This window comes from Brassica napus, chromosome C1 (genome assembly GCF_020379485.1).
Source record: "Brassica napus cultivar Da-Ae chromosome C1, Da-Ae, whole genome shotgun sequence".
Classification (NCBI taxonomy): domain Eukaryota; kingdom Viridiplantae; phylum Streptophyta; class Magnoliopsida; order Brassicales; family Brassicaceae; genus Brassica; species Brassica napus.
The window spans coordinates 47,089,941-47,110,338 of NC_063444.1; the positions used below are offsets into that span (position 1 = coordinate 47,089,941).

The 20,398-nt window shown below is 33.7% G+C and overlaps 2 protein-coding genes across 2 annotated transcripts; one reads left to right on the forward strand and one right to left on the reverse strand.

Annotated features, from left to right (window-relative positions):
* The first annotated feature begins 5,315 nt into the window (after positions 1-5,315).
* LOC106423483 (B3 domain-containing protein REM6-like) lies at positions 5,316-6,678 on the forward strand. The gene is made up of 4 exons (XM_048744650.1): positions 5,316-5,395; positions 6,066-6,128; positions 6,210-6,459; positions 6,539-6,678. The coding sequence occupies exons 2-4, from the start codon at positions 6,066-6,068 to the stop codon at positions 6,568-6,570; spliced, it is 345 nt and encodes a 114-aa protein (XP_048600607.1). The 5' UTR covers positions 5,316-5,395; the 3' UTR covers positions 6,571-6,678.
* Positions 6,679-11,295: 4,617 nt separating this feature from the next.
* LOC106375541 (ABC transporter C family member 6-like) lies at positions 11,296-17,218 on the reverse strand. The gene is made up of 7 exons (XM_013815479.3): positions 14,631-17,218; positions 14,134-14,220; positions 13,439-14,044; positions 13,200-13,364; positions 12,508-12,802; positions 11,604-12,428; positions 11,296-11,522 (listed from the first exon to the last, which is right to left on the reverse strand). Exons 1-7 carry the CDS (start codon positions 16,926-16,928, stop codon positions 11,404-11,406), a joined length of 4,395 nt encoding a protein of 1,464 aa, XP_013670933.2. The 5' UTR covers positions 16,929-17,218; the 3' UTR covers positions 11,296-11,403.
* Positions 17,219-20,398: the final 3,180 nt, after the last annotated feature.

Sequence of the window (20,398 nt, forward strand, 5' to 3'; positions counted from 1 at the left end):
AAAATAGGTTAGTTTTTCATTTGACCAAACTTTTGACTTTTCAAAATAAACTTCATCGGAAGTCTACAAACTGTAGACTGCCAACAAAGTCTATAAAATGTCAGTTTTGCATTTGACCAAAACTTTGACTTCGTTGAATAGGTTACTTTTGTGTTTGACCAAAAAGTTTAAAAAGCAATCAAAAATTTATAAAATTATAGACTTCATATGGAGTCTTTTTATCCTAGAAAAAAATGTAGACTGTGTATAATGTCTACTTTTTTATTTTGGTCAAATGCAAAACCAACTCGTCAGATTTGAGAGAAGTCTACACACCCGTAGACGTTCATTTCAATCTACTCATTGGAAGTCAAACTTGGTCAATTGGAAAACTAACCTCTTTCAAAAAAATTCAAACATGTAGACTGCATATGAAGTCTAATTTTGAAAGTCAAATCTTAGATGAATTCTGGTCAATTGCAAAAACTAACATTTTTAAAGTGTAGACTGAAATGAAAGTCTACATGTATAAAATCACAACTTTTTTTTCAAATATAGAGAGCAACCCGTAAAATTTGCAATTACAAAAACCAACCCAAAGAGTAGACCTATTTGACAGTCTACACTGGTAAACTGAAAAGAATGTCTACATCTTCGAGGACTGAATATTAAGTCTACATAGAAAATACATAAAAATGTGAATTTGTGTATTACTCATTAAGTTTTTCTAGTTTTTTTTTGTTTGACAGTGTGTGTTAGTTAATCCTAATGGGTTTGAGTGATTTTGAAAAGAAAATTTGTTATAATTATGAAGGTATAATTCATTTGATTTGACTACGTTGTTAGCTAATAATTGTAGATGTATTTGCAAGTCTTCATTTATATTTTTATGAAACATGAAAATTTCTTCCCTGATTATGTAAACCTGTATTTTTTTTTTGCAGGAAATGGCTCAGATACCTGTGTATACGGAGAATGGGTGGTGAAAGGCTCTTTGCGGGAGTTTGTGGTCAATAATCGGAAAGGAGGGAGAATGTTTCTTGTGTCAGATGGTTGTACACATGGTGAACTTCTTGAAATGGCACTAGAAAATTATGGTCTGGACAAGAAAATCGAGAAGATGGTGCTAACATATTCCTTACTAGACGTCATTTTACAGCAAATGGCTCCGGATACTCCTCATATGCATGTCACGAATGATAGACAAGTGCAGAACTTGATCGAGTTAGCTAAGACACACTTTGTACGACTTTGTGTATCAAGCCAGAGCAAACTAGAAATTTTTGGTGTTAGATAATAAGTGTAGACGTCTTTGTAAATTTACAAAGGTAGACTGCAGTTGAAGTCTACGTCGTAAATTCTATTAAAAGTGCATTTGTGTATTATTCATCATATTTTTTCATGATTTAATTATTTTACAGTGTATGTTAGTAATTTAATGGTTTTGAATGAATTTAAAAAGTTAATGTGTTATAATTATACACTTGGAACTTATTGCAATTTTTTTTATTAGTTTTACTCTTTAAACTTCTTGGAAATTTTGTATAGATTTTCTTCTTCTCACATGTGTGTTAGTTATTATTTTCGCCTATGGTGGTTTTACTTGTTTGGTTAATTAGATCTTGTGAAAAAATTGATATCTAACAAAAAATTAATAATATCATACAAGTGAAACACAACTAAAAATGAATACAATCTTTATAGATTATGCATTAAACAATTATTTAAAAATTAATATTTTATTATGAGAAATTATTACATAGCAATATATTAAAAAGTATTCTTGAGTACGTTTGATTTTTCATAATCTTGATGCCTCAAATAAAGTCTTGAAAGAAATACCTGCAAAATAAGATAGTGTTATGAGAAAAACATAAGATAAAAAATTAAATCATATTTTAGTAGACTTTTTATTAAGTCTACGTAAAGTTATTGTTTAGTAGACTTTAGTTGAAGTCTACACTAACGGAAAGTTTTCATATCTAAAAGTATACATTTAGAAAATTTGAAAATGCTTTGTTTTGGAAGATATTTCAAAAATAGTTTTTTTTGCCATCCATGTAACAAATCAAAAACATAAAGCATGAATCTATAAATTTAGTTCATTACAAACACAAAATATTTTACAATGAATATATGTAAAGCTTACATTTTTGGGAAGATGATTTGAAAACTTCGGAAGAGAATACCTGCAAAATAAGATAAAATTTTGAAAAATAAGATAAAAATTAAAATCATATTGAGTAAACTTGTAATTAAATATGCTTAAAATTCAAGGCTTGTAGACTTAACTTTTAAGTAGACTTTGAAGTCTACTCTATCAAAAAGAAATTAGATCTAAAAAATATAAAATAAGTTAAATTCTAAAACACTTAAAAATATATAATTTAATAGACAAAATAGTAATAATTAAAGACATAAATTTGAATATGTAACTTTATTTAAATATAAATACTAGAACACATATTTAAAATCTATAGATGTAAACCTTACATTTTTGGGAGGAGAAGAGAACAACTATTGAAGAAAATGCCTGCAAAATAAGATAAAATTATTAAAAAGCAAAGAAAAAATTAAAGTCATATTTTTGTAAGCTTTCAATGAAGTCTGCTTAAACTTTGTGGTTTATTAAACTTCATATGAAGTCTACTAGCTTTAGTAAACTTCTTTAGAAGTGTACACTGTCTGATAATTTTCAGATCTGAAAAAATCTATACATTTTGAAATGTGAAAATAATTTTAAATCTGAAAATACTTTACAAAATAGAATTTATAAGATAAACTAGTAGAAAATTAATGCACAAAGCTTGATCTATAAATTTATTTGAATATAACATATAAATACATATTTAAAATCTATTAATCTAAAACTTACATTTTTAGAGGAGAAATGAAATCCATGAGTGATAATACCTACAAAAAAAAAGATAATATTGTGAGAAATAAATAACATAAATATACACATTTAAAATCTATAGATCTAAAACTTACATTTTTTAAAGGAGAAGATGAAAACCATGAATCATAATATCTAAAATGACAAAATAACATTGCGAGAAAGACTTGAGGAAATTTTAGAGAGAAATAAGAGACATGAGAGAGTGTCTGAAAGAATGGAGAGAATTTTAGAGAGAATGAAGAGAGTTTTAGAGAGAAGGGAGAGAGTTTTAAAAACTTATGCAGCCACTTTAGAGAGAGACTGTACAAATTTTGTTTATATAAGGAGACAAAAATGTAACTAGGTCAAAATTTACGACGCTGTAGACTTCTTTTGAAGTCTACTAAAATTAAAATTTTAAAGTAGATTTTACTGTAACATAGTAGATCTTTTTGGAAGTCTACTATAATAATTTCATTATTGTGGTTTATCTTTTATTATTTTAATAATTTTAATATATGATTTACTAAATTTATTTCTTTATTTTTTAATAGTTATAGTATATGATTTCACTTTTTTATTTTTAAGGAACTTAACTTAGTTTAAATATAATGATTTTTTGTAAAAAATTGAAGAATATAGACTGAAAAAGACGTCTTCAAATAAATAGACTTTATTGTAGGTCTACGAAACCCTAAACCACAAATTTTAAACCCTAAATGTTTTGCTCGATAATCAAAAAGTCTCAATTATACAAAATATAAACTACCAAACATTAATATGCAGATTTAAGTTAATAAAACAAAATAAAAACAAAATCTAAAATCTAACACTATGAAATCAACCACTAAAAGGCATAACATGTTAGAACCTTTTGTTTATAAACTATGAACATTGCCTAACACATGATAACCAAATTAGTATACATTCTTCAAAATTGTTCAATTATATGAAATTTTAATTTATTTACTTCATATTATCCATTATATTGATGATTAGTTAAAAATATCACAATAATTATTTTTATACATTTTCAAAATTAAATTATTAGATCAAATTAGAGTGTAGACTACAAAATAAATCTATAAAGTAGACTTCATAGGAAGTCTATATATATGTAGACTTCTTTTATTACGTGTAGACTTCCGAAGGATAGAAACGTAAAATATATTTCTGTTTTTTTGTTTGGTCATAAGGGTTAAATAATACTTTCACAATCCTTTTAGGTTGGTTTTGCATTTGACTGAAAGTGGGGTACACTTTTAGGTTTGACTTGAATATTTAGGTTTTTTTTGGCAAATGTCCCAAATATAATAGTAATAGTTTAAAAAAATAAAATAAAGAAATTGTCAATTCTTATTATTAAATAACAAAATATTCGTTCACATTGTTCCATGGGAAACACAATTGGCTTAAACTGAATTAATAAAAAAACTCTAGGAATTTTTTACCGAAAATTTAATTTTTCATGTCGATCATATAAAAAGAAATTGTATAAAATATATTATTAACATAATAAAATATACCACTATATTATATTAAATCAGTGTTTTTGGCTCATTTGGTTTGATCGGTTTCATACACCAAACCGTATACATTTACCGTGATCTCTTCAATAGAACATTTAACTTCAGAACCAAACAATAATATTTGTTTTAAAACTGTCCCAATTATTTGGATGCTGATATGGTTTATTTGATAATTTTAAAAATATGTAAATCTTTAAACAGTAATCTGTTATGTTTTAAGTTGATAAAAACGATAGGTTAAGTTTACTTTTGCATAATTTAAAACAATAGATTTAAAAGAGATTGTAAAATATAAAATATATATTAAAAATATAAAATCGAAAAAAACTTATTTGTTGAATCTCAACCGCAATTTTGAATATTATCAGTATTAAAAATGTAAAATATTGACATAATAAAAATGATTTTTTTGTTAGTTAGATAAACATATGATTTTTAATAAAAATAACAAAACTAAATGATAAAAATATTTTAAAATTACTTTCAAGGTGAGAATAAATTAAATATTAGTTTCTTTTAACTTCTCGTCCGTAGGGCGGGCCTACCCTAGTATCTTATACAATAAAGGGTGTTTTTTTTTTCTTCTCCAGCTGCCACTTCATCAAGAAAGATAGGGTTTTTGTTGACACGTGGCTGGCGATATCTGTCTCTCTGATAATAGGCTACTTGAAATCTGTTATTATTATTATTTTGTTATTGGGCTCTTACCACTTTTCAAGCCCTAAGACCATGCACAACGGGAGTACACGACCAATCCTTAGCACGATAACTTAGGTAAAACCGAATATAATAATATTATTTAGGTTAATCTGCGTAAGGATTGATCCGTCATCAAGGCTTTTAAGAGATTGATCCTTAGCAACGTGTCAACTCCTAAGTGGGACGGGGTCGGTTTGATTTTGGGTTTGGTTACAAAAAAATTGTCATTCGTGACCGAAACCGGAAAAAAAAACGGAGAGCTCGAGGAAAGGCGACATTTTGGCGATTGAAACCGATCGTCTTCACGAAGGTAAATCGAAGCCTAAACCTGTATTTTTGTTCGATTTAGCTTAGTTTTCATCTAGTTTCGTCTCATTTTAGGGTTTCGGGGATGGGTTTGAATCGATTTGGGTTTCGATTGAAATTTGGGTTTCAAAAAAAATTGGGGTTAAATCGATTTGGGGTTTAGACCCAGTATGGGGGTTTGTAGTAAGGGTTTTGATAAGATTTCGGTTTCAATCTGAAGCGGAATTGTATCTTATTTCTTAAACGGTTTCGAAATGAAAGGTGTTTTAAACGGAAGAGGATTTTCTCTTTTTTTCTCAAGGGTTTCTCAACCTTTTAGGTTTGATATGTGTTCCCTTTCATTGGGTTCGTAATATTTTAAATTCCAAATCACAGAGGTGATTATATAAGCTAGTCTTCCTTTTGATCTGAATCTGAAATATCTTAACTTTGCTTGTCTTACGGATACTTTGGAAGGTTCCTGTCACATGTATTGTTAAGAGTACATGCAAAGAAATTCTATGTTTTGCTATATCTAGCTGTTTAGATTTGACTCCTTGAAATTAAAACTGTGCATTAAAGATCATTTTTGTGCTGTTTACTCAAGTACACTAGTGAAGTCTTCATGCGCCTTAGTTAATATGTTTGGTTGAATAATCGTGTCTGACTGCTTAGATGATTGCTTCTTATTCCAGATGGCGAATCCGCATGAACCTCATTTCTTGAAGCCTCTGCTTCCTGGTTTCCACAACGGCGTCGTAAACATACTCTCTCTATTTCTCCTACGTATATGTTCCCATTTTGTGTGTTTGCTTAACTTTGCCAGTATTGACTTGCAGACAATACCACTAAGCTTCTTCTCACAGTACATACAAGGGAAGACGAACGGGAAAAAATGGAAACTAAGATCGGACACTTCTGATCAAACTTGGGAAGTGATACAAGAAGGCAGGCGACTCACCGGAGGTTGGAAAGATTTCACGACAGCACATGACCTTCAAATCGGTGACACAACTCCGTTGATGTGTGTATGTCCGGAAAGGAAAGAGTGTTCTGAACTACTCATCAAACACTTGAGCAGAATGAATGGTGAGTCTTCTTTAACTTGCTTGTTTTATTTCTTTTACTACATTGCTTCTGCTTTAACTAGTTATGTCTTGTTCTGCAGGTGACATTGCTTCTAGCTCACGGGTGATTTAGGAGTGTTTCCTTTTCGTCTCTATCAGAACTTGTTTCCTTTTCCTTCCTTTTGGTACTACTGCTTATTGTAAACTTGAATTTGGCTATGTATCTCGGAGAGGTTGTTTCCTTTTGCCTCAAAACTTGTTTTTGTTAAACTTCAAGAAGTTCTTTTTAGTCCTCGGTTGTTTCATTCATAAACTTGTTTCCTCTTGTTCAAAACTTGTATAATTTGATATAGAAACTTGAAAACAGATTAGAAATGTAATAGAAACTTGAAAACAATTGAAAAAAAAAATTATAACTTATAAATACCACTTTTAAAATTGATTAAAAGATTACAAATGCAATAGAAACTTGAAAACTATTTAAAAAAAACTATTAATAAATATTGTATCTTTCTATTCAATTATGTTATAAATAAAATTATTTTATTTCACTTTTAAAAAAAATTAATTTTTAATTACTAAGGATTCCATAACCGAGACTCACCATTGGACTAACATTTTGGATAATGATCCTTAACTATTTAAAAAAAAAAAAATTTGTTAAATATTCCTAAGGACCCTGTGGTGAGGCTCACCATTGCGGGTGCCCTAACCTATATTCTATGATTTCACCATCTCAGTAGCGTTGCTCAGTCTACTTTGCTCTACCTCCTTCCTACTGAAATTGTAACGTTTCTGAAACACATTGAAACCTGCTCATAAACCTTATCATTTATTGCCTCGAGACATCTCACTAAATCTAGTTTAAGTATCCTCCTTCTCTTTTTTGTATTCAGTTATACTCTCTCCTACATGACTTTTGACAATTCCTTTTAGGAAATAGTCGAAGGACCAAGAAAGACCAAAACGAGGTCAATAAACCAAATCTAGGTATTTTCTCATTATTATAGATTTTTCTTTCTTTTCAGTTTCTCAAGATCTTTGTATTTTTGCTTACATGTTAGATAGAAGTACAGTTCTAATAGTTACTTATCATTGTATCAGATCAGTAGTTGCATCGGTCAGAATTATCTTGTCAATTATTTGAGCTCTTTATTCCCCGGCATTGATTTCATCATATGAAGTGGAGGTCCGTCTGCTCCGGTTCTGGAAGGTCCGTAGTGTGAAGAAAGGAGGAGAGCTCATGGGGTTGACATACTATTCATAGACTGAAGGTAACGGCGGTTATTATCCACTGTCCATTTTCCATGTTTTGCCTCCGCAGAAAATTGAATCTCTCACCATCGCAGAACTTCAGAAACAAGTTATCAGTAAGATATGTTACACTCCGTTTCGTTTTGTGAACACTGACACACATAGAAGAACCATGAAGACTCATGGGTTTGGAGTCACTTCCCGTAACTAACAAAACCAGAGTTTTCTCAAGGAGCAGATCGGTGAATTCTGGTGATTATGTGAAGGGGGATGACGATGAGATTCAAGGAAAGCATAGAAGAGTTAAGTCCACTATGGAGTATGTTGAACTCGAAGACGACACTTTCTTCATTCTCAGCTTCGAGAAGGATGAAAATAATAATGTTCTTGGAGAGCTGAAGCAGCCGGCAAGAAGAAAATACAAGAAGAGACGAGAAGCTACATAGATTCAACCACGCATAGAGGGTAAAGAGAACTTCATCAACGCCATGAACGTTCACCAGGACGCGAGAGACCTGAGACTAGAGAATTGAAGCAGCGTAGAAAGGAGAAACGTAAGAACATGAGAATAAGAAGAGAAATTAAGTTGAGACAGAACATCACAGAGAACTATGGTCGTTGGTCCAGAGATGAAGATTTAGTCAGCTGTGAAGTCAGATCAATGAAGGAGGAAGAAGAGTGTAGAAGCTGCAATGATTCTAGCCCTGTTTCGGTTCTTGATTATGTTCGAGTAACTCCAGAACCAGGTTGGTAAACTCTTCATATTCAAAATTGAGATATCATATCAGCTTTTGGGCCCTTTTCTTGTGTTACGATTATAGCATTTGTGTTCCTTTGTAATAGAAACAAAGATATGCAGCACACCAAGAGCTGTAGTCCACAACTAGACACTGCAAAATATTTCACAAAAGAATGAGGCTCTGAGGTATATGGTAATCAAAAGAAACCTTTTATTTAATCTGATATCCACTTGGACACTTTTGGTTAAAAGCTAAACAAAACAAATTTCGATCGATGTTGGAAGAGCATCATTGTAGGGTTAGAGTACCAAAGCTACAATCTTACTTAACAAACTATATGAATATAAAAGAAACAGTTACATGTCATCGCAACAATATAACAAACATATGCGACCAATGCAGCTATTACAAATAGATGCAAAATTTTGTTTTTATGATTTAAGTAAGAACTAGATTCTGGCCGCACGCCCGTGCGGGTGTATTTTAAAGCGGTTGTTCAAAATTTTCATATATGATTGATTCTATTATTTTTATCACTTACTAATATTTAATAATTTTTTAATATAATTTTTTTAATTGTTTAAAATTGCGATTTGTTTTTTTTTTTATAAATATATATAAAAATAATGTGAATTATCATTTATTTTGTTTATTTATATATCATTTACTTATTATAATAATTCATTTTTATGTCGAATATACATTTTAGTTCTTAATGGATTAGATAAATAGGTCTTATTAGATGATATTTTTTTATAAAACTATACACATTTATTATATATATTCTTTAAAATAAGTACTTTGTGCAATATGATATATTTTAAACTATATTAGATATAATAGGCCAATTACTTTATATTTTAAATTATATATACATTTTAATTTAGGGGGGTTTATATATATTAATCCATTGTACTAAAGCCACCACATCATAAAAGTAATCTAAATAGGTAATTATGATATAATAATAACAAACATTGGCTAACATAATTAATATAAATCGTGTAAGTCAAATTTGATAAGCAAACAGATTGTTTCCAGAAAATTGATTAGTTCCGTATAAATATGTATGAGAAATATTGGCTTTAAATGTAATTAACATTTATGATTAAATCGACACATTACCCATTTATTTGATAGTATATATAGAAATAATATTTCATAAATTAGGCAAGTGCAAATTGTTTTTATTTTAAATATTGATATTGTATTAATTAATGTGTTTGCTTAAATATATGAATTGTTATTGATTAAGAGGTTAATGGCATTCTATTATAATTTTTTAGGGAAAGTTATGGTCAATTTCTATTTGTACTTCATTTTTAATAGATGAGAAGGTACAGTTAAAATCTCCAAAAATAGATTTTCTTTTTAAAAAGTAATGATAGATTTTTTACAAAAAAAATCAATACATATATTATTCATAGTTGTTTTGCTTAACAAACTCATCAAAACATAACAACCCACCAAAATAACATATCACACATCCATGGCGATGACAATGAAAATACCATTTAACAAGTGTACACATCCCGCGCGAAGCGCTGGCAAACCACTAGTATATATATATATATATCTTAAAAAATATTCGTGACTTTATTACTCTCACTACACATAGTCCGACAACTAAAATTATCATAACTTTGGGATTCAGATTTTTTGGTAAATGAAAGAATAAATATTTTTAACGTTAAAACTCTTCAACTAAGTTTGTTTTGGGTAAAAACTTCCAAACTAAGTATTTAACGAAAAAATCTTCAAACTAATTTTATTTAATAAATTAAACCCTAGCATGTCATAATTACCATTACTACCAGTAAATTTTTAGTTTAAGGGTTTCTACATCAAGTAAACATAATTGATGGGTTTTATCATTAAAAATCCAAAAATTTAAAAAAATTTAAAATTTTATAATATTATCTAAAAATTAGTAACTTAAATTTTTAAAATTAGTATTTTTATTTTTTTTGTAAATATATGAGTCTGATGTGTTTTTTAACACAACATTATATATATATATATATAAATTAAAAATGTAAAAACCCAGAAAATATAATAAAAATTATCTAAAGATTTGTTATTACATTTTTATTAGATAAGATCTAATTTTTATTATATTTTATTTTTATATTTTTAATCTTTTAGTAATTTTATTACAGGTAAATCTTCAGATAATTTTTATTATATTTTCTGGGTTTTACATATATAATGTTGATGTTAAAAACACATCAAACTCATATGTTTACAAAAAAAATTTAAAATGCTAATTTTAAAATTTTAAGTTACTAATTTTTAGATAATATTATAAAATTTTGATTTTTTTTGGTCTTTTAGATTTTTAATGGTAAAACCCTTCTACTATGTTTACTTAATGTAGAAACTCCTAAACTAAAAATTTACCGGTACTAATGATAATTATGACATTTCAGAGTTTAATTCATTAAATAAAGTTAGTTTAATATTTTTCCATTAAATACTTAGTTTGAGGGTTCTTACCCAAAATAATTTTAGTTAAGGGGTTTTAAGGTTAAAAAAATCCAAAGAATAAAGACAAGGGATACGTAGAGGATTGGGCTGCAAGTAAAGTAGTAAGTCTCTGTTTTTGTCAGTCAACGGCTACCACTATTCTTCTTCATTTCTTTGTCTCACGCTATCATCTCATAAATATCAATATAACCTATGCTTTTTTTCAAAAAAAAAAAAAAAAACCTATGCTTTTTTTTTGACAAAAAAAAAAAACCTATGCTTTTTATGATAATATAACATTATAATTTATGGCCAGTGATTAAAGATACTACCACCACAACCAAGTTCACAATCTAATCATGTTACCGGCTCAAGATAGAGCCATGTGGATATCTTCATAGCCATGCGAAAGTCCAACATTGGTTTAAAATTTTCAGTACATGTTTGGATATAAACTTGTTTAGCTTTAACAATTGTCCCATTATTATAGAATCTTTCGATTCTAATTAACAGCTTCTGCTGAATTTGGATTCCGAACTCGTTGTGTACTCTGCCACAAGCTTTGAGAAAGAAGAAGACTTGTCTTCAAGCAATCTCCCCGGTGAATCATGTTCCTTGATAAGCCCTGCACTTAGGACGCAGAGAAAACGTTAATACAAATCTTCATAGTACAAGTGTATGATGATGAATCATGAGAGTTCAGGACCTTGGTCTAGGAGCAAGACCATATCGCTGCCTATAACAGAAGATATCCTGTGCGCTATTGTTATCACCGTACAATCCCTAAAGTGCTGCCTCAGAGTCTCCTGGATCAGATTAACAGTCGCAGTATCTACAGAAGCAGTGGCTTCATCAAGAACCAACACTTTGCTTCTCTTGAGCAAGACTCTTCCCAAGCACACCAGCTGTCTCTGACCAACACTCCAGTTCTGTCCATTCTCACTAACAGATGAATCTAGTTTCAGCTCTTTCTTCCTCACTTCATCCCCGAGCTGACACTTGTCGAGCGCCTCCCAGATTTGGTCATCACTGTATTCCTCGAGAGGGTCCAAGTTGCTACGAACCGTGCCTTCAAACATGGTCGGATCTTGAGGTATGATACTTAGCCTAGAACGCAAGTCATGCAACCCAATGGTCAAGATATCTATCCCATCGATTCTGATCTCTCCGGCCGTTGGCTCCACAATCCTGAAAAGGGTTTGAATCAGAGTGGACTTGCCACATCCTGTTCTTCCAACGATTCCTGTCTTCAAGCCTCCAGGGAAAGTACACGTCAGTCCATGAAGCACCATAGGCAAATGCGGCCCATACCGCACCTGGAGATTACTAATGGTAATCTCTCCGCGAGAAGGCCATGACTTCTCAGGCCGAGTTGATTCAATCACAAGAGACGGTTCACTGGGGATGTCTATGTACTGAAGCATCCTCTCCACGGATATCATTTTGTTCTCGAGCTCACAAAGCGTCCATACCAAGTTTGATTGCAGGTTGTTTAGATTGAGTGCATATGTAATAGCCAATCCTGCAAAGCCTATAAGAAGAGACCAGAGGAAGAAGATTCTCAGTTTGTGAATCTGAAACCAAAACAAAAGAAGTCACTAGTGGCTTACTTGGATTAACTGTCCCTTCAGGCGTAGAAACTACGATAACAAGTGATAGCGCAAATGTGATAGTGGATAAGAGTTCAAGGCGGAAGCAGAGCCATTCCGTTGCACCAGTTGAATGAAACGTCAGCCGAGAAAGACAATCGCTGAGTTTCATAATGTCACTAAGGAATCTCGGTTCTTGATCAAAGCTTCTGATAGTTGTTACACCTGAGAGTGTTTCTGAAAAATGATGTACCAAAGGCGATCTGCTTATTCCAGCTAGTCTCGCGAGTTCCCTAGCCGCAGATATGTAATATTGCTGTGTGCATAGATACCATTAAGTAAGTAAGAGTGAGAACCACACAAGAACCTTTATATGTTTCATATCAATAAGTAAGAAGGTAAACATTGGTTTAGGACGTTCAGAATAGGCCAGGGCATATAACCGAGTACCGAAAATCAAATCGGAACTAAACTGAAAAAACGAACCCAAACCCGAAACTGAACCAAAACCCGAAACGGAATGGGTATCCGAATATCCAAAATGCAAGTATATACCTAAAAATATTAATTATTTTTAGTTTTAAAATTACCAGATATTTTAAAAATATTACTTATAAACCGAACTACCTTAAAAAAGGTTCCATCTAAAACCCCGACAATCGAAAGAACCAAAAACCAAACACCCTTGCCTAGTTCAAGATTATGGACAATACCCGGTACCAGGAACTTGCAGCGACGACAGGGATGAAGATGATAAGGACCAGCCAAGCCACCTGTATCATCACTCCCATTATCCCCAATATGTTAATCGCAGCAACAGCAGCATATGCAAATTGACCCGGTAATCTCAAGTCCACTACACTTTGGTCCGTAGATGCCTAAAAACAAAGATTGAAAACAGAGTAATCATGTAAATGAATTTGTTGAAATATGTTTTTTTGGAGATACTTACTCTATTCAAGATTCTTCCCATTGGCGTGACATCAAAGAACGACATGGAAGCACGAAAAACGCGGAGATGCATTTGTGTGAAGAGTTCAGTAGCCATCTTGAAACCAGTCATCGATACCAACAACGTTCTGACGAGTATGCACAAGGAGCTCGCGATGGCTAGAACGACATACACTAGAATCAACGTGAACCCGCTCACCGGAGGTTCAACATCCTTGGAAACAGGAGTCACCCATGTCATCCAGTAGTTGCTCCCAATGTCTAGAACCTGGAAGAGAATCTGTACTAGCAGTATAATAGGAATCACTGCTCCTCCGTATGCTAGCGCCATGTATTTTTTGTACACAGTGAACCCAACTTTCCCCTTCTCCCTTTCCTCTTGTTGGACTAGTTGTCCTCTTGGCTTATTACCAGAATCTTTCTCTAGCTTGGGTGCTTCTTTATCTTCTTTGTTTGTGGTTGATTCTGATGAAGCACAGCCTTGTTCATATGTATCAACTGTTGCTAAGGCGTCAGTGTGAGCTCCCACAAGCTCCATGAAGTCTGTTCCTGAATCGAGAATCTCATTGTATCTCCCTGCTTGCGTGATCTTTCCATCTTTCATAACCTACCAAAAATGGTTATTTGATTTCATAACTATATAGTAAGTAACATAGCGCACATTGCTAGATAGTAGAGAGCAAACAAGTCACAAACCAGTATAAGATCAGCTTCAGGCAGGAATTCAACTTGATGAGTGACGTATATGACTGTCTTGTCTTTCAGAACCCCCAAAATGACTTCCTGTTACAAAGAACAATAAGCACAATAGGCCTGCGAATTCGCTTTCTTCGGTTAGTTCGGGACGGTCTAAATCTCGACGAAGTGAACCGTAAAAGTTTCAGTTTAGTTCGGTCTACAAATTTTCTACCAAAGTTTTTAATTTTCAGTTAAAATTTTGGTTTAAATTGAATAAATTCCAAAAAAAAATTGGTTGAATTCGGTTATTTTAGCGAGTTTGCGAAGCTAACTTAGGATTAGTATTTTTGACTTTTTCTAGAAAACAGAGCTAACCGATTATTAAACCAAACTGAAAACCAATTTTTTTTCTTTAAAGTACCAAACTGAACCGAACCTTCTAACCGAATTTTTATCTGTTCGGTTCGGATAATAGCAGCATGCCTAAAGCACAACACACCACAAAGGTTATTTACCTTGAAGAGATGTGATCCTGTATGAGCGTCTACCGCACTAAAAGGATCATCGAAAAGATAAATATCTGCGTCTTGGTAGAGAGCACGAGCGATTTGTATACGCTGCTTCTGTCCACCGCTTAGATTGATACCCCTTTCCCCAATAACCGTCTGGTCATGGAACGGAAGCAACTCCAAGTCCTTGTTCAAACAACATGCTTCAAGCACACTCTGGTACCATTCTCTTTCCATTGGCTTACCAAACAGAATATTATCCTCCACCTTGCCGCTTTGGATCCAAGGAGATTGCGCAACGTACGCCTTGCTTCCAAAAACCTTAACAGTTCCAGATATCTTGGGGACTTCACCTAGTATGGATGAGAGTAAGCTTGACTTACCCGAGCCAACGGTACCACAAACAGCTACATTCATCCCATGAGACACTTCAAAACTCACCTCTCTGAGTGTTGGGATTGAGGAAGAGTTATCCCAAGAGAAACAACCATTGCTAACTTCAAGAGCCATCTCTGAATAAGTAAGTCTCTCCACAACATCTTTCTCCAAATCATCCAGACAGAGAAAAGATGCAATCCTGCCGAGAGACACCTTAACCTGAACAAACATCGAGATAGTCTCAGGAAGTTTGTAGATTGGACTCTGCAGAATCTGGAAAATCGCAAGGGCCGCCAGTATCTTCCCTGACTCAAGAGGAATCTTGAGCAACACACAAGCGCCAAAAGCTGTTGCGGATATGAAAGAAGGCGCGGTCAACAGAACAGAGCTCATAGCGGCTGAGTTATACACAAACTTCTTAAGCCAGCCTGCTTCGACCTGTCTAAGGTCAAGAATCTTGGAAAGAAACTTCATCTCCCACCCCTGAAGCTTGAGAATCCTCATGTTCAGCAACACCTCCGATGTTTTCTTCATCCTGTTGTCTTTGGACTTCATCAGATTGCTCTGGAACTTGTCTTCCAGCTTCGCAAAGGGATAGTTCGCAAGCATAACTAAAATAAAGGCGGGAAAAGCTGCAACTGATCCGAGTCCGAGGCTATTGTACAAGATCCATAAGGCCAAACTAACTTGTAGAACAAGTATCCACGGATCATGCATAAACCAAGTGAAAGCATCTAGCCTGTCAGCATCTACCGCCATGAGGTTTATAATCTCGCCACTAGTTTGTCCTTGTCCTTGCTTTGAGTGACATGGAAGGGTCAAGCCCTTCTCGTAGATCATTGAAACTAGAACCGCTTTCATCCCAAGTCCAGCTTTGCCTCCCCTGAAGTACCAATGCCTCCGGGTTTGGCATTCCACAAGCTTGGCGACGAAGAAAACCGTCACTAAAACGTACCCTTGGTGTTTATATTGCCTTTGACCGTTCAGGTACTGAACAAAACTGTCCATGAGATACGGCGCAACGTAGCAAGACATCGTGGAGACAAAAGCAAAGAGGAATGACAAGAGAATGTCTCGCCATACTGAGAGGAAGAGTGCTTTGACAAGCTTAAACGTGGTGATCCTTCTCACACCATCGTCCCATTCAAGCTGACTCCGAAAAACTCGAAACAGGTTCTCAGCTCTGTCACTGCTGTCAACTTGAGGAACGTCGTTGCTGTCTATGATTTTCTCGTTTCCTAAGGTAACCAAAGGACTCATCCAAGAGAAACTCACGAGGCTTAGAAAACCAGCTTTTGAGAAATGTGTAGTTACCTCATCATCACAGCCTTCATTCTCACTCAAGAATGGTTCTTCGAGAAGGGTGGTCGTCTCACCTTCTTCTCCTTTCTTCCACAAGCACGAACAACAGAGAAGCAAGCCAGCGCAAACGCCCACTAAGTCAGACACTACATTGTGAACTGAGACCAGTTCTTGCTTCTTGTATAGAGCGAAGTCTACCACAAGACGGTAGCAAGAAATCAAGAAATAGAAAACCCACCAGACTCTAAGCAAATATGGTAACTTCTGCTCATGAGAATCAATGTATAGTCCACGAAGGTACATGGAGATGGTACCCCAAGTAAGCGCAGCCAACAGAAGATCAAAGAGAGTCCACACATTTGAATGCCAGCGAACGCAACTCAGCAGCGAAAGCACAGAATAAAACACAGATAACGACACACAGCACATAACAACCAGCTTACTAAACGTTGAAGACATGTTTGTAGACCTTTTAGCCATGAAGTCATCACTGTTCTCACAAGCTACCTTCTTGTTGTATACCCATGAAACAAAAAGAATTAGCAAAAGCACCATATTCAAGAAAAAGGAGAGCAAAGGTAAGTAGATGGGCTGAATGAGAAGAAAATCGAGAGGATTTTCCATCGGGGAATGAGAGAGAGAAGAGAGTTGACCAAAATGATCCCTCTCCCTCTTTGTGACTGGACGGATGTTTTTATAGGCCACTTGAGTCAATAAATAATACTACTTTGGAAGACCAAGACGAGCCACAAATAATATTATATATAGACCCATGACGCTGCAAAGTGCAAACACAACCTAACCTTACGCAGAAACTTCCCTGTGATTTTCCTCTGAATAATAATACTAACAAAATTGTGAAAACTAACCACTTTTTCTGCAGCAAGTGTCAATAGAAACAGAAGACAGTTAGAACATCATTATCTGTTTCTAATGGTGTCTCTTAACCTAATTTAATCAGAAGAACAGTGTCTTAATTAGGGGAAAGAAGAGTCGGTTCTTCGTGGCTACGTGTTGGCAAATGAGAGGAGAGAGGAGAGGTGTCTTTGTTTTTGGTCGTTTGGTTTCTTCTCTCTCTCTCTCTCCTGCGCCAAACCCGATCTCCGGCCATTTCCTTCCCATATTCACTCATCTTCTCCGTCTCCATCTCCTCTTACAAGTCAATTCCGTATACGTACCTAAACCCCATGAACCGATTTGTCTCTCTGGTCTTATCGGAACCGGTTTGGTGGCTGCAACATTCATAGCGGCAGGACCAGATAGTACTGCTATGGCGGCGGTTGATTCTCTTCAGCTAACCGAACCCGCTAACGCATTGTCTCTACCCACTTGGGCTGTTAATGTTTCCAGTGTTGTCGAATGGTTCCTCTCCATTCTTCCTTGCTTTAATTGGTTCAACTCTCATCTTAGAAAAGTTTTGAACTTTTGATCTATAGTGATGCGAGATAGTAGTTTCTGTTGTGGGTTTCTCGAGTTCTTGATATCTGTTAAGCTTCCATCTTCATTTTGTGTTAAGACCGGTCTAAAGATCGAGGCTTTGCAATCAAAAGATTGAGACTTTGTTTTTTGTTTTGCTGTTTTGTAGGATTACGGTGATGGCGTTGGTATGGAAATATGGAGAAAGAAAGGGTTATGTGTCATGGAAAGGTCTCTCATGAGGAATGGTTGACATTAGAAGAGAGTTTTGTTGAATCTAAGAAGCATATATGTCTTTGTAAGAATATTGATATGCAAACTGTTTGGTATACTTCTGGTTCATATGAGATTAAAGATGTGTTGATTTTGTTTTGATAGGCAGAGAGATGTACGTATGGGGAGAGGATTCTAGGATCAAGCTCTGAGTATGTGCAGAGCAATGTAAGAGTTATTTTCTTGGTGAATTCCACATCTCTCTTTACATCAATTTTGAAGTTGTTTGTCTTCTTGAAATTTTGAACAGATTACTCGTTACTTCTCTGATCCTCAATACTATTTCCAAGTGAATGATCAGTAACAAACTCAAGGTTGTTCTGTTTCCTTTCCTTCACCGGGCGAGCTTGTCTTCTCTTGTCTCTTTCTGTTTGAGACTTTCTCAGACCAGCCATTAAGTAAAACTAGTTCGTGTTTTGCTTCAAACGATCAGGGACACTGGGCTAGAATCTCTGAACCAGTTGGGGGTAGGCTCTCATACAAGCCTCCCATATATGATATCAATGCGTCAGACTTGTAAATTCCCTTTATGGCATTTGGTACATACGTTGTTCTTGCTGGTCTTTCACTGGGACTTAATGGAAAGTAAGTTCTTATGACCCTATGCATCTCTCTCAGCGTTTTGAGTCTTAGTGGTTCAGTGATTGATGGACACTGAAGATTTTTAACCTGAATTCATGTAGGTTTTCTTATTGGTACTTTGTAGCAGAAGTTTGAACATTCTTGACATTGTACGTGGTGAACAAAATGCTATTCTTGAACATCATTGTATTAGTCTCTTTCCATTTATGTTTGAACGGTTATAAAATCCAGACCATGCAATGGTAAAGATTTCATGTTTTATAAACAATTTTCATTTCATGGCATCTTCTTCCCATAATAATTTTTTTTTAAACCCTTAATTAACAGCCTTGCAATGGAGCATAAAAATATTTGAGTTTTTTAATGTTGTCTCTTAACTCATTTTTAATATTTAAAAATATTAAAAAAAGCTTAAGAGCCCTTAAGTGTCTCTTAGGGATAATGATGCTCTTACAGAAAAATATACGTAGGTTCTTATTGATTGTGTGTATGACTATTTATAATTCAATATAACCATATAGCTGTATGCATGATTCTAACATTCTCCAAGGTAAATATTGCTGTATGCTGAATATAAATGCATAATGCCAAATTAACATGTTTTGTTTTTCATGTTAATTTGTGGATAAACTTGCAGATTAATTATACTAATGAAGTGGCTTTCAAGATTTTTTCCTGATTTTCTATTCATACTTGTATATTTAAATAGGGATTTCACTAAAATACATTGAACTTATTTATAACAGTTGACAGCAAAACAATTAGTAAACACACATACAAAAAAAAGGATTCCTTTGAACTTGCTTACTTGCTGATTTGTTCATCATTTAAGAACACGAACCATAGAATATTCATTACAGGGGATCTCAAAATACAAGGCTTACAAGTTCTAAGCAGTGTGGTTGATCTGAAACAGTCTGTTCATGAAATGCAAGTGCCCATCACCTGTGAGGAAGAAACACTTTGGATCAAGATACTGTGAGGTAGATTATAGCTTGATGAAGATTTTGTATTCAGTTCACTAACTACACACACATTAGTATGAGCTGCTTTCAGAACAAACTTTGTTTTTGTTACCACTGTTTTATTTTATGTTTTAATTTTAATTTTAATTTTTATGTTTTATTTGATAAATTATAATCTTATTTAAAATAATAAAAATAAAATTGTTGGTTATAGTAAAAAATAAAATATATTTGTTGCTAAATTTTGACTGATAAATATAATATACATAGAAAGAAATAATTAATACATTGTGAAAATAAATGTGAAATATATATTTATAATAGTTACGGTTTTTAAAACCAAATTCTCTATAGCTATATTTCTAAAATTAAAACCTAAAGCGAAAATCCTCACCCATCGGACAGGTCCATTAAAGCTGTTATGACTTTGTAACGTTAGGAGAGAATAAAAGATTTTTTTGTATGATTCCACTGAGTGCATTATGTTTGTTGGTAACATGTGGTGAAAGCGTTACGAGCTAAATAATATTTAAGCACAACAAAACGTGAGCCGTGTGTTGTTCCTTCAAAATGGTTACGCTCATGAATTGATGTTTATGTTATAGTTAAAAAAAAATTAACCTTAGTAGTATATCATGGGCCATTTAATGTATAAACTTAGAGATTAGCAATAAGCGCTAATGGGCATCCTACGGCTTAGTGTTCCATGGGCCCATGGGCCACTATCCCATTCATGTGAATGCGAGAGGGAGCCGACCCGAGCCGTGTTTTTGTTGATGACCGTTAGAGTCAGAGGATAGATCCGTAATTTCGTATACATTTGAAATAAATAAAAAACTAGCCGTTACTAAAGAAAGA